This window comes from Sapajus apella, unplaced genomic scaffold (assembly GCF_009761245.1).
Source record: "Sapajus apella isolate SASKATOON/1434 unplaced genomic scaffold, GSC_monkey_1.0 scaffold2, whole genome shotgun sequence".
In the NCBI taxonomy this organism is placed as follows: Eukaryota; Metazoa; Chordata; class Mammalia; order Primates; family Cebidae; genus Sapajus; species Sapajus apella.
Window position 1 is genome coordinate 59,433,298 of NW_022436942.1, and position 15,244 is coordinate 59,448,541.

Sequence of the window (15,244 nt, forward strand, 5' to 3'; positions counted from 1 at the left end):
ATTGGTTCTTTGCTCCCTTCTCTCTTTATAACACCGCTTTAGTTGTTCTCACACTGCTAATAAAGACATACCCAAGACTGGATAATCGATAAGGGAAAGGAAGTTTAGTGGACTCACAGTTTCACATGGCTGAGGAGGCCTCACAATCATGGTGGAAGATGAAGGAGGAACAAAGTCACTTACATGGTGGCAGGCAAGAGAGATCATGTGCTGGGGAACTATCCTTTATAACACCATCAGATCTCCTAAGACTTACTATCACAAGAACAACACGGGAAAAATCTGCCCCAATGATTCAATTGTCTCCCACCAGGTCCCTCCCATGATACATGGGGATTATGGGAACTATGATTCAAGATGAGATTTGTGTGGGGACACAGCCAAACTATATCAAGCACCATACTACCATACTGCGTTTCAGAGTAAGGGAATGGGAGTCAAGCAAGAGCCTCTGGGGAAGATACAGCCTGAGCTGAGATTTGGAAACGAATGAATGGAAACATGAAACAAGAGCATTCTGGACAGAGGAACTCTCAGCTGACCTCCAGGAGAGCCAGGCTCCAGGCGTCGGGAAGTACCTGGCAGAGAGGCCACAGGGGCAGCCTCTGAAGCCAGTCTGCCTGAGTTCAAATCCTGGCTCAGCCCCTTTTTAGCTCAGTGATGTTGGGTGCATCATTTAACTTCTCTGATTCTTCACCTGTAAAATGTGACTAATAAGTACTTCCCTCATTGGTTGTAATAGGGATTGAATGAGTTCATGTCTTGAGACTGTTCAGAATAGTGCCTGGCACATGCCCTGTGTGTTTGTTCCTCTTTAGAACCTCCAGGCTCCCAGTACAGCCTATATGTAAGGAAAGGAAAAACAAAAATTTAAAGCTTGTATGTGGTGCCTAATATAGAGAACAGTTGCATACACTCAGGAAATGTAATGTGGCACTATAAAAAGAGAAGGAAGCAGAAAACCATTGAATGGAGGAGGGACATGGGCTTTTGGCCTTGAATTTTCTTATCAAGCGTAGTTGTGCTTATCAGCTTTCAGTTATCATCTAGAATTGTGAGTCTAAATGGGCTTTTTATTTGTTGTCTATTTCTTTATGACACCTTTACTTGGTATTAAAATGTAATGGCCTGTCTCAGATCAGGTGAAAAAGCAGAGGAGGATGAAATACAAAGAAACACATTCAGTGAGACTCTTGGTTTTCTCCTCTTTCTCTTTGATGCTATAAAATGTTTTCAGAAAACCTGAGAGGCAAATGCCAGATAAATGCTGCAGCATCCTCATTTAGCCACACAGCATTTATCTCTCATCCGACAAGTCAAATTACCTTTCTCCAAGAGCAATATTCTATAAGAGAATCCAAGTGAAGTAAAAGTGAGAGAAAAATACTTCAGTAAATCAGTTCTCATGATTTACTTTTGTCTCCATATTCCCTGGCCTTTCTCTCCTTTATCTGTTATCCCAAAGTCACATTTCCAGCTCTGTTTCAAACCAAACCTAATGCTTGTACCACTCTTTCTCAAGGCCAACTTTTTCTCTTCCTCTCATTATTTGAACAACTCCTGAAAATTCATCTCCTTGAAGAAAAACATTTAATAGCAATTTCCCCATCATAAATTACCATGACCCTCACATACCTGTGTACCAGCCATTCACTGGATCCTCGGGCTACAGAGTTATGATTCAGCCATTTGTCCTGAATGAGTTCACACAGTCTTATGTGGACAGAAAGGCATACAGAAGGAGGTTGACCTTGCCCTTCTCTGCCGTACACTCAAGTTCATTTACTTGATGCTCTCACCTCCCTGCTAGACTGTAAGCTTCTCAAGGACAAGGATTTTATCTGTTTTGTTTACCACTGTGTGATTAGTACCTTGAGAGAGTATCCTCAGTAAACATTTGATGAACAAATGAAAAGAAATAAATGACAATATGGAATAATCAGTAAATTAATGTGCTTGCAAAATAAGAAATAGCACAAAGGAAGGAGTAACTGAATGCTTTGGGGGACAGAAGTGCAGTTGGAGGAGTGGGGAGACTTGCTGGAGGAGGCAACTTCTGTGCTGAGTGTTGGGGATAATGCCTACATTTATATGCCTTTGCATGGTGTCCAGCTTATAGGAGGTGCTCATGGAAAGTTTGCTGAGTTGATAAACTTTATAATTTATGAAGGAGTTACATATATGCTGTCTCTAATATTCTACCATTTTTTTGCATCCGTGAAAAGGGGAGACATGGCCATTTTATGCTAGATTATGTAGCCCTGGAAGCTCTATCTGCAACCTAGAAAACCTGTTAGTAGGGTATAAACACCTACTGGAAAGCCATGTGTGTATGTTTGTGTGTGTGTGCGTGCGTGCATGCGTGCGTGTATGTGCGTGTACTTGCACCCTTAACAAAGCAGAACTGGTTAGGCCATTTGCTGGGAGACAAATCAATCTTAAGTATGTGCTTTAGAAGAAAGATCCCACTCACAAAAGAACATGGAAAAGGTAGGGACAGAGGTGATTTCCAGAAACTAGCCTCTCACCTCACCTGTGAGCCAGACCAGAGCTCATTACCTAACTCCTATACCCACCACCCAAGCCAGTTTTATATGTTAAAATTCCTGAAAATCCATTGATTATGCCATGGGAGAGGCTGAGGTAGAAGAGAAGAGAAAATCAAAATGAATTTTTAGTTGAATTTACATAATGACCTTACTGAGAGAAAACAAGATACAACCCTAGACTTGCTATTAGTTTATTTTTAGGTTTCTCAATTTTGTTTAGATCCAGCTCCTTCCTGACATGAACGATGCTAATGCTGAAAACCAAAACTACTCATTCCTGTGAGCCTACTATCCTGATGTGATCTTTGGCTCCCTCATACTGTTCTAGACACACCCTGTCTATGACTGATCTAAGACATCTGCATCTGAGCAACACCAAATTTTAACAAAAATTAGGTCCCTCACCTCCAATTAATTCTGAACTTGTGTTTTTAATATATGTGTGCAGCTTCATCATACACAACAAAGAAACATTCTTCAACAATGCCACAAGAAGTAGAATTGTGCATCACATTTTACAAAGAATAAAATATGAAGAAGGAAAAAACAAGATTGGTAAGTAGTATATTAGTATAACAAACTGCATTTGGCATTTGGGAATTACAGACTTCTCTTGGTTTTATTAAGTTTGTATCAATTCTAGCAATGCTTGTCACTTATAAAACCTCTAACTAATCCTTTGATGAATAATTCACAAGTGTAAAATCTTCATCGTATCCTTAAATATCTTCTTTAAATAGCGTGTCGTCTCATTTGTCTAAGATCATGGAGAAATCCTTTCATTTTAGAAAATGTTGTGTGCCAGGCACTAAACTAGATGTTGGGGACATATGCATAGTTCTGTTCTGGAGCTTGTGTTCAAAAAATTAAAAGCAGACAATCAATAAATAAGTAAATACAATAGCTAACATAAAGAAATTAAACTGGATGATGATATAGAGATAGGCTGATAAAAGGTCGGAGTGAGTTCAAACTGAGATTTGATGATGACAGCAGGCTTCACTGAGAAGCCAAAATTTGAACTGAGACCTGAATGCTGGGGAACCAGTATAGGAAGATCGAGGGGTAGGGTGTTCCATGCAGAGGAAGCTGTAAGCATGGAGAAGAGCTGTCCCACATAAGCAAATTCTCCAGTCATCTCCTCCATTAAATAGCCTCCACCATTTATATTTTATGCATTTTATGAGAATATCTCCATATTATACATTTCCTGCCTTATTAAACAGGTTATTATGCATCAGGAAGGTTTGGGTGGCTTTTTTCTTATCTCTTTTTTTAGCAAGTTTTTTTTTTTATCAATAGTTTTAATAATGACCTATCTCAGTCAGAGTCCAATCAGGAAACAAAAGCATAAGTAAATTGAACAGGGAAAGTTTTATATAAATAATTAACTATGGGATATAATTAATGGATATGAGATTGGTTAGTAGGCTCACAGATATAGGATTGGAGTAATGGAGGATTGGCTAGTCAAGGTAAGAATAACTCTAAAGAATAGAGAAATAGCAGATGTTAGGGGCAGTTACCACCCCTGAGAAGACTCCTCCCTACAATGCTAAGCTGCGGATCTTGCTGGAAGAGGTACAGCCATAGTAGTGCAGTTTGCTGGGGACTATGGAAATCTGCCCCCTGGAGTACTGGGGGAAGCTACCTGGAGTGGCTCCAAGGAAATCATTCTTTGGAAAGAGCTACATCAGCAGCACTACTCTGTGAACCCACCCAAGGGGATACCGGAAATCTGCCTTTGGGGAGTACCATGTTTCCAGCCACCACACACTGCAGGAGCTGGGTACTATAGAATTATGTACTGTAGAAGCCTGCCGAAATAGCGTACTGGTATCAGGTAGAGAAACCCCTTCCTCCTCCAGTATTTCTTCCAATGCCTTCTGCTGGCAAAGCTTAACATTGAATCAGCTGAAAAAGGAGAAATATTTACAAGGTCCACCTTCATTATTGCAAAGCAGGCAATGCAAGTGCATTTGGAACTGAGGGGAAATAAGTTAATATCTGGCACATAGCCCTGATGACCTGCTCATCAAGCTTTCAAGTGGGGTGAAACTAGATGGTTGCATTAAATGACAAGACTCAGTAGCTGGAACTCAGCCAAATCCAGCAAGATGACATTTAATAATTTTGCATTGACCATTTCTAATGTGTATTTTCTTTTTCTTTCAGTCTTTTAAAAACTGTTTACTAATTCAGTGAAAATGTTGTTCAAACATATGTTTGGTTATTAGTGAGATTTGAGATTTTTTTCAAATTTTCATTATTCATTTACATTTGTTTGAATAGAAAAGGAATGCATAAAATTTTATATTAATGTCACTGTAAAAAATTAAAACAATAATTTTTCAATGTAAAGTCTTAAATTCAGCAAAACAACTACCTTGGTACAGTGTGGGAGAAGTGTTGCTCAACATCATAAGAGGGACAGATTTGAGAGTTGAGCTGAATGTAAGCTCGGTGTGAGTCACTATCATAATTAAACTGCCAAAAAAAAATACTTTGATCTCAAGCTGCATATATTAAAATATAACATAGAGAAATAGATAGCTTCCTAGTCCAGATCTGATTACAACTGGAATATTGAGTTTAGTGAGAGTCAATGTATGGGGGTATGGTGAAGTCAAAGCTGATTTAGGTCTTTCTTACCTTCGATGGATTATAGTTAAACACAGTCCCATTTCTCTGCATTAGTCAACCATCCTTGAGAGACATTCCTTCAATAAGGTCCTCTGTGACCATTCCAGCTTGAATGAATTCTTTCCTCTTCTGACTTCCCATGGCAACAATTTTTGGAGTCTATCTGACAGTTAGTCACCTACACCTCTTCTTTTGTTGTCATGAATTACATTCAATGACATTATGAAAATCTACCACAGAAGGAGAACCACTCATAACATATGTGTACTGAATAATTTAAATATTATCTTAGTTACTTTTTTATGTTAATTTCTTATTCATTCATACAGTTTTTAAAAACAAGCTTAGGTTGTGCTATGCATCCTTTTTATTGTACTTTTTTCAGTTAACGTTGTACCATAAACATACTAGAAAGCAAGTGAGTAAAAGTGAAGTTATTATTGCAGTAGCTATTCTGAATCATTTCACAAAATGCAAATACTCCAAATACTGTCTTCACTAATAATGGCATTATCATTTGCAGTACACCTCACGACTCTATAAGACACTAGTGTATTGAGAACCTGCGGCTGAATGCTGCTCATGTAGATAAAAAAACCCTTAACTGTAAATAAGCTGCCTTATTCATCTTTTTATCATCACTGCCTAGCACAGTGCCTGGCATATAGTAGGAGTTCAATAAAGGCATGCCGAACTGAAGAGCTTTTAAATTATTGTGCCTAATTTTGTGTCTAAAAATGTGGGCTGCTTTTATAAGCAAAAGAAGGACAGAGACAGTGATTTTTTTAAATGTTCTGAAGAAGCACAGGAAGTGTAGTATTGTTGCTAGTCAGAAAGGATCTTTATAAAATTTTCTTTCGTTTGATGAAATAAGGAGGCGTCTATTCAAAGACCTCCATGTTTTAAAAATTGGAAATAGGTCAGGCACAGTGGCTCACGCCTGGAATCCCAGAATTTTGGGAGGCTAAGGCGGGCAGACTGCTTGAGCCAAAGAATTTGAAACCAGCCTGGGCACAGTGGTGAAACCCCATCTCTACAAAAAATATAAAAAATTGGCCAGGGATGGTGATGAGTACCTCCCAGCTATCAGGAGACTGATATAGGAGGATTACTTGATCCTGGGATGTTGAGGCTGCAGTAAGCTGAGACTGTGCCACTGCGCTCTAGCCTGGGCAACAGAGTGGGACTCTGTCATAATGAAGAAAAAGAAAATAAAGAAAAAAAGAAAATTGGTAATGATCAACTGGAATTATATCTAATTAGAAATAAACAATCAGAGAGTACATTATGAGCCCACAACCAAGCATTATGCTGAAAAATATGGAGTAAAAGTACAAATGGTCTGTAGATTCAATATTTCATTGCCATCTTTGGTTTTGTAAATAAAAGAAACAACATGTTAGAAGGAATTTTAATTTCTTGACAGAACTAATGTTTATCCAGTATTATTTTCTGCCTGAAACTCTTTCTGAAAGTGGCATCTTACATGAGCCAACATCGATTAGAAATAACATAAAAATACTGATTTGTAGACATGATTCATAAGGATATTTTAGTGGAATGTAAACTGCCACTAGGTAACTTTTTCACCTTCACTCTGAATTTATTACAACTGTAAAAATCAAACCTGGTGAAACCCACTTTCAAAATAGAGCAATTTAATAGCTCAATAAAGATTTATTTAACAATATGGGTGCATACAATAAATTTTGAAATTGATTAGTATTTTTGAATTTGGTGCTTAGAGGAGAAATTAGTAAAATGATATGGACTTTAAATATTGGATACTTTCTCACTTTGCAGGACTTTGATAAATTATAATAAACTTATAAAAGTTATCACCCAAGGCCAGGCGCGGTGGCTCACGCCTGTAATCCTAGCACTTCGGGAGGCCAAGGTAGGTGCATCACTTGAGGTCAGGAGTTTGAGATCAGCTGGCCAATGTGGTAAAACTCCATCTCTACTAAAAATACAAAAATTAGCTGAGTGTGGTGGTGTACACGTGTGATTCCAGCTATTTGGGAAGCTAAGGCATGAGAATTGCTTGAATCCAGGAAGCAGAGGTTGCAGTGAGCTGAGATCACACCACTGCATTTCAGACTGTGCAACAGAGTGAAACTCTGTCTCAAAAAAAAAAAAAGTTATCATCTGAGTCTCTTATTAGGTCCCTGTGAATCCTAATTTTTCTAATACCTGGGATGCTTGAAAGTTATTGATAAGATATGTGGAATTATCTGTAGAGACTGCAGGGAATCAAAGCTTTCTACATAATTATTCATTACAAAGGTATTTATTGAGGGCCTCTTGTGTGCTAGATAAAATATAAAGCCTTGTGACTATTTGTATTTCAGATGCTTTTCTTTGATATTTAATATTGATATCAAGCATCTTAAAACATATTAATGTGTTACTATGATTAAAAATATCTAAATGCTGACTGACCCGCCATCAATGAAAAGCAAATCAGTACATGTGCCATTTTCCAGTTAGGCTAAACCTCTAGATTCTGGTCAGGATCCAAAGCCTAGGTAGCATTGCTCTCAAGCCACTTGACAAACATCATTACAATCATCCTCTATGAGGTGTATTTTAGGAAGTAGCATAATTCTTGACCTGAAAGGAGCTTTAAAGATCAACACATTCAACTTCCACTTCTGGCCAAGATGGAGCAACAGGCACAAGATTTACTCTCCCACCCGAAACAACACAAAAGAGAAAACAGACAAGATGTATGAGACAACTATTTTCAAGACACTGAATATTGGGCAACCCCACACAAGGATCTCTGAGAGAAGAAAACAAATGAAATGAGCTCTGACGCAGCCCCATCTTACCACCTTGACATAGTTTCTAGAAAGCACCATGAAAAGTGAGAATGTAGGCAGGACCTGAAAGACTCTCTGAGTTGAGAAGTTGTTGCTAGGAGTTGGAAAAAAAAAAGGCAGCTAGAGTTCACAGAAAGCTGTGCCAGAAAGCAGAGAACTGCACAGAACTAGAACCTTGAAGATCTGTAGAGGGTCCCCCTCAAGTATGCAGCAAGTGCTGATCAGTGCATACATGTCAGGAGAATACTCAAGGCCAGAGAAAGAACCGTCCACAAGAATTTCCAGTGAGACTGGAACACCTCAAAATTCACAGAGGAATGAGGAGAACACTCAGAAAAATCTTTCCTCCTGCAAACATAAGGAAAATTTACCAAATAAAGTTTAGCAATGTATAACAAACAGGATTATACAAGATTGGCTTAGTATATGAACATCAATCAATATAATTCACCACAGTAGCAAACTAAAAATGAAAAACTATATGATCATGTTTATGAACATGGGAAAAACATTTCACAAAGTTCAACATCCATTTCAGATAAAAATTCAGCAAACTGTTAATAGAAATTATCTTCCTCAACCTCATAAAATGCATCTATGAAATGCTTATAGTTAAAATGATACTTAATGTTAAAAGACCAAATGTTTTCCTCCAAAGATAATGAATGGGACAAGTATGTCTGCACTTACCACTTGTATTCATTTTACTATGCAGTGCAATAAAATGAGACAATAAGAGGTATCAGAGTTAGAAAATAATTAAAACTGTCCTTATTGTCAGTTGACATGATCATCTATAAAAAAACTCACAAAGGAATCCTATTAAGGAACTAATAAGTGAATGTAGCTTGGTTGCAAAAAATGAGATTGATTAAAAAAAATTGTATTTCCATAAATCTCCAACAGTGAGAAATTGAGATTTTAAAAATCCTATCACTTATAATTAGCCCCCAAATATGAAATATTAAATAAGGATAAATCAAACAAAAGATATTTAAGAATTGTACACTGAAAACTACAAAACATTGCTGAGATAAATTTAACAGGACCTAATAAATGGAGAGATATATCATCTTTATGGGTCAGAAGACTCAGTATTGTTAAGATGTCAGTCCTCCCCAAGTTGATATATTGATTCAGTGTAATCCAGTCAAATGTGTGCATATGTGAAAATTGACAATGAATTCAAAAATTCATAGGGAAGTGAAAGGGCTTAGAATAACCAAAATGACTCTGAAAAAGAACAAAAATAGTGGGCTAACAAAACCAGATTTCAAGAATTATTGTAAACCTACAATAATCAAGACATTGCGATATTGGTATAATGACAAATAGATTGGTGGAACAGAATAGAGAATCCAGAAATGGAGCCACACATATATGGACAATTGCCTTGGGACAAAGACTCAAAGTCAATTCAGCAGGTAAAGAATTGACTTTTCAACATATGATGCTGGAACAATTTAAACCCATGTGGAAAAAATGAATTTGGGAAGACTCAGATACAAAAGTTAACTCAGATGGATTATAGTTCAAAGTATAAAACTTAAAACTATAAAAATCCTAGGAGAAAATAGAAAATCTTTGTTACCTTGGATTAGTCAAGGATTTCTTAAATATGACAGTAAAAGCACGATTCATAAAAAAAGAAAAAAACTGGATAATCTGGACTTCAAAATTAAAACTGCTGTTCTCAAATGTTGTTTTCAAGAGATTGAAAAGAGGGGTGACCCAGGCCAAGGTGGCTGACTAGAAACAGCAGTGATCAGAGGCTCCCATTGAAAATAACTGTAATTATCATCTGAATCCTTCATTGGCAACCAAGGTCTTCAGGTTCTCTCATCAAAACTCATTAGGCATCTAGACGTGGTCCACGGAGAGGAAGGAAAGAACAGTGTGGTGCAGCGGCCCACCTGTGAGCCACACGGCGCAGGGGAGCCCCCACCCCCCAACCAAGGGAGGCGGTGAGTGAGTGCGCTGCCCAGCGGGGGAAACTGTGCTTTTTTCCCACAGAACTGTGCAACACATGGATTGGAAGATCCAGCTCATGAACTCATGCCACCAGGATCTAGGGTGCCAACTCCGGAGCCACGCAGATTCTCAACAGCCTGTCAGCTGGAATCTGCCTAACCCTACTGAGTTCCTGGGAGTAGAGGTGACCAGCACCACAACTGCGGCTGCCTGCTGCTTAGTGCCATTTGAGCTCCTTGGGGGAGGGGGAGCCGCCAGCACTGGGACTCATAACTGCCTAATACGCTAAGCTCTCTGTGTGGGGAAAGGGTGGCATCCATCCCTGTAGCTCCAGGCCATGCTTTTTTCCTGCTGAAGCCAGAGAGACTGGATGGTTCGGCCCCCAAGAGTGGTCCCCCACAGTCCAAAACACCGGCTGTGGCAGACTGCAACCAGAGCACCTCATCAGGCCTGACCCTGACATATCCTTCCTCACTTCCTGCATGGCAGGGCTTCCCTACAGGAGCTCCGACAACTCCAGCCAGAGGCTCAGGGACAGAACCTGGATCTCCCTGGGCCTGAGCCCTAGGTGGAAGGAGTGGCCGAAGTCTCTGCAGACCAGCAGACTTAGCCTTTCCTCCTGATAGTTCTGAGGAATCTGGGCAGCCCAGATGAGGGGGTTTCCCCCAAGCAAAGCACATTTCCTCCACCAAGGGACAATCGAAGTGCTTTGTTAAACGGGTTCTGTTCCCCTTGCCACCCAACAGGGTGAGAACCTCCAACATGGGCTATCAGACACCCTATACAGAAGCAATCCAACTGGCATCAGGTTGGAGCTCCTCCAGGTCAGAGATCCCAGAAGAAGGAGCAGCATCTATCTTTGTTCTCTAGCCTCCTTGAGTGACATCTCCAGGTGCAGGAGTGAACCAGATAAATAGGGCCTGAAGTGAGCCCCCAGAAAACCACAGCAGCCCTACAGAAGAGGGACCAGACCAGTGAAAGAAAAACAGAAAGCAACAACAACCACATCAATAACCAAAGAAGTCCTCACAAAAACCCCATCCAATAGTCAGCAGCCTCAAAGATCAAAATTAGACAAACTCACAAGATGAGAGTCACTGAAATGCTGAAAACCCAAAAGACTAGAGTTCCTCTTCTCATCCAAATGATTGCAACCACTCCCTGGCAAGGGCATAGAACTGGATGGAGGATGAGATGGACAAATTGACAGAAGTAGGCTTCAGAAGATGGGTAATAAGAAACTCCATTGAGCTAAAGGAGCATGTTCTAACGCAATGCAAAGAAGCTAAGAACCTTGATAAAAGGATAGAGGAACTACTAACTAGAATAACCAGTTTAGAGAGAAACATAAATGACCCGATGGAGCTGAAAAACAGCACAAGAACTTTGTGAAGCATACACAAGTATCAATAGCCAAATTGACCAAGCAAAAGAAAGGATATCAGAGTTTAAAGACCACCTCATTGAAATCAGGCATGCAGACAAGATTAGAGAAAAAAGAATAAAAAGGAACAAACAAATCCTCCAAGAAGCATGGGACTTCATAGAAAGACTGAACCTACAATTGATTGGAGTACCCGAAGGAGATGGGAAGAATGAAAACAAACTAGAAAAGACATTTCAGGATATTATCCATGAGAACTTCCCTAACCTAGCAAGACAGGCCAACATGCAAATACAGGAAATACAGAGGACACCACTAAGATACTCCACGAGAAGATCAACCCCAAGACACATAATCATCAGATTTTCCAAGGCCAAAAATTAAGGAAAAAACATTAAGGGCAGCCAGAGAGAAAGGCCAGTCACCTACAAAAAAAGCCCATCAGACTAATAACAGAACTGTCAGCAGAAACTCTGCAAGCCAGAAGAGATTGGGGGCCAGTATTCAACATTATTAAAGAAAACAATTTTCAATCCAGAACTTCACATCCAGCCAAACTAAGCATCATAAGCGAAGCAGAAATAAAATCCTCTACAGACAAGCAAATGCTGAGGGATTTCGTTACCACCATGCCTGCCTTCAAGAGCTCCTGAAAGAAGCACTAAATATAGAAAGGAAAAACCAGTACTAGCCACTGTAAAAACACATGAAAATATAAAGACCAATGACACTATGAAGAAACTGCATCATCTAGTGTGTAAAATAACCAGATAGCCTCATGATGACAGGATCAAATTCATACATAATAATACTAACCTTAAATGTAAATGGGCTAAATGCACCAATTAAAAGACACAGACTGAAAAATTGAATAAAGAGTCAAGACCCATTGGTGTGCTGTATTTAGGAGACCCATCTCACATGCAAAGATACTCATAGTTTCAAAATAAAGATAGAGGAAAATTAACCATGGAAATAGAAAGACAAAAAAAAAAGGAGGGGTTTTTTTTTGATGGGGGAGGTGGTGGGAATGTTCATATTGCTCAAAGCAATGTATAGATTCAATGCTATTCCAGTCATTGACATTCTTCACAGCATTAGAAAAAACTGCTTTAAATTTCATATGGAATCAAAGAAGACCCCATCTAGCCAAGACAATCATAAGCAAAAAGAACAAAGCTGGAGACGTCATGCTACCTGACTTCAAACTATAGTACAAGGCTATAGTAACCAAAACAGCATGATAATGGTACCAAAACAGACACATAGACCAATGGAACAGAACATAGACCTCAGAAATAATACCACACATCTATAACTATCTGATCTTTGACAAACCTGAGAAAAAAAAGCAAGGTGGAAAGGATCTCCTATTCAATAAAAGGTGCTGGGAAAACTGGCTAGTATGCAGAAAACTGAAACTGGACCACATTTTTACACCTTATACAAAAATTAACTCAAGATTGATTAAAGGCTTAAATGTAAAACCCAAAATTATAAAAACCCTAGAAGAAAACCTAGGCAATACCATTCCGGCCATAGGCATGGGCAAAGACTTCATGATGAAAATGCCAAAAGCAATTGCAAGAAAAGCCAAAATTGACAAATGGGATCTAATTAAACTAAAGAGCTTCTGCATAGCCAAAGAAACCATCATCAGAGTGAATAGGCAATCTACAGAGTGGGAGAAAATTTTTGCAATCTACCCATCTGACAAAGGTCTAATATCCAGAATTTACAAGGAACTTACACAAATTTACAAGAAAAAAAAAACTACCCCATCAAAAAGTGGGTGAAGGATATGAACAGACACTTCTCAAAAGAATGTATACATGCATCCAACAAACATATGATAAAGTTCAATGTCACTGATTATTAGAGAAATGCAAATCAAAACCACAATGAGATATCTCACTCCAGTCAGAATGGTGATTATTAAAAAGTCAAGAAGCAGTAGATGCTGGCATGCTGTGGAGAAATAGGAACACTTTTACACTGTTTCTGGGAGTGTGCATTAGTTCAATCATTGTGGAAGACAGTGTGGTGATTCTTCAAGGATCTAGAACCAGAAATACCATTTGACCCAGCAATCGCATTATTGAGTATATACCTAAAAATATATAAATCATTCTACTGTAAAGACACATGCACACATATGTTTATTGCAGCACTATTCACAATAGCAAAGTCATGGAACCAACTCACATACCCACCAATGATAGGCTGGATAAAGAAAATGTGATACATATACACTATGGAATACCACACAGCCATAAAAAGGAATGAGATCGTGTCCTATACAGGGACATGCATGAAGAAGCAAACTAAGACAGGAACAGAAAACTAAACACTGCATGTTCTCACTCATAAGTGGGAATTGAATAATGAGAACATATGGACACAATGAGGGAACAACACACCCTAGGGCCTGTTGGGGATTGGGCAGTGAGGGGAGGGAAGTTAGAGGACAGGTCAATAGGAGCAGCAAACCACCATGGCATACATATACCTATGTAACAAACCTGCACATTCTGCACATGTATCCCAAAACTTAAACTAAGTAAATAAATAAATGAATAAATGAGAATGCAGAGAGAAGGCACACATTAGGAGAAAAAAAGCTTTCAAAAACTATGGCTAGTAAAGGACATCTACCTCTTGCCTCTAGAATATATAAAGAACACTCAAAACTCAGTGAGTTAAAAAATCTTATTGAGCATAAGATTGGAACAGACATTTCACAAGAGAAGATATACAGATGACAAATAGCACACAAGATGATTTAAAATATTCATTAAAAATGAGACTTAAACACAATGAAACATCATGACATGCCCATGAGAATGGCTAAAATTAAAAAGACTGACCATACCATGTGGAGGATCTTGATCCCTCATACACTGCTGATAGAAATGTAAAATTGCACAACCACTTAAGAAAACAGAAGTTTTTCAAAAACACTTCTAAGTATTTACTATGAAAGTTAAAGCATATATTCATGTAAAGTTTTGTATACGGATGTTCATAACAGCTTAATTTGTAACAGCCCCTCTTAGAAGCAAATTTTTTGGTGCTGCAAAAATAAGTAGCACTGAAACATAAATTTTCTCGGCAAGGCAATGTTTGCTTCTGTAGCAGGATATGTCTTGTGGATGGAGCAGAGAGCACACCTGAACAGGGAGAAGGGCTCTTATCCCCGATACAGGTAGCCCCTACTGCTGTGTCGTTCCCCTATTGGCTAGGGTTGGACCACACAGTCTAAGCTAATTCTGATTGGCTATTTTAAAGAGAATAGGGATAGTAACCAGAGTGGCAGAGTGAGCAGTTTTGATGGGAAAGATGGTTACGGAACAGGTAACTAAAGGTGACTCAGGTTAAAGCAGGTGACTAGGGGTGAGTCAGGATGGAGCAGGTAACCAGAAGAACAAATGTGAACTACTGATTAGAACTGGCAGGTAGGTTGCTTACTGAAACTAGGGGCAAGGGGACGAACAGAACAAGGAAGTTAAAATTTGAAATGGAGAACAAAGAATAGGGGAACTGAACATACTGACATAATGATTCTTTGAAGAGAAATGTTAGAACCCACTATATTTAACACCCCCAAACTATAACAAACCCAAATGTCTATCATCAGGAGGATAAACAAATTGTTACATATGGTGGAATACCACTCAGCAATAAAAAGAGATGAGCTGATATTTGCAACAACATGAATGGATCTCAAATTATGTTGAGTGATGAAAAAGAGTAAATGTTATACGATTCAATTTATATAAAACTCTGGAAATTTCAGACTAATCGATAGTGACAGAGAGTACATCAGTGTTTGCCCTGGAGATAGCACAGGGAAGAGTGGCAGATTACAATGT

At 38.8% G+C, this 15,244-nt stretch overlaps 1 protein-coding gene across 8 annotated transcripts in view; it reads left to right on the forward strand.

Moving 5' to 3' along the window:
- The window catches only part of ANO4 (anoctamin 4), a 398,033-nt gene that overhangs the window by 300,233 nt on the left and 82,556 nt on the right, over window positions 1-15,244 (forward strand). For all 8 annotated transcript variants that reach the window (XM_032298965.1, XM_032298973.1, XM_032298986.1 and 5 more), the window contains one exon: window positions 2,998-3,104. In XM_032298965.1, the coding sequence (XP_032154856.1) occupies window positions 2,998-3,104 (107 nt within the window). The remainder of the gene's footprint in view (window positions 1-2,997; window positions 3,105-15,244) is intronic.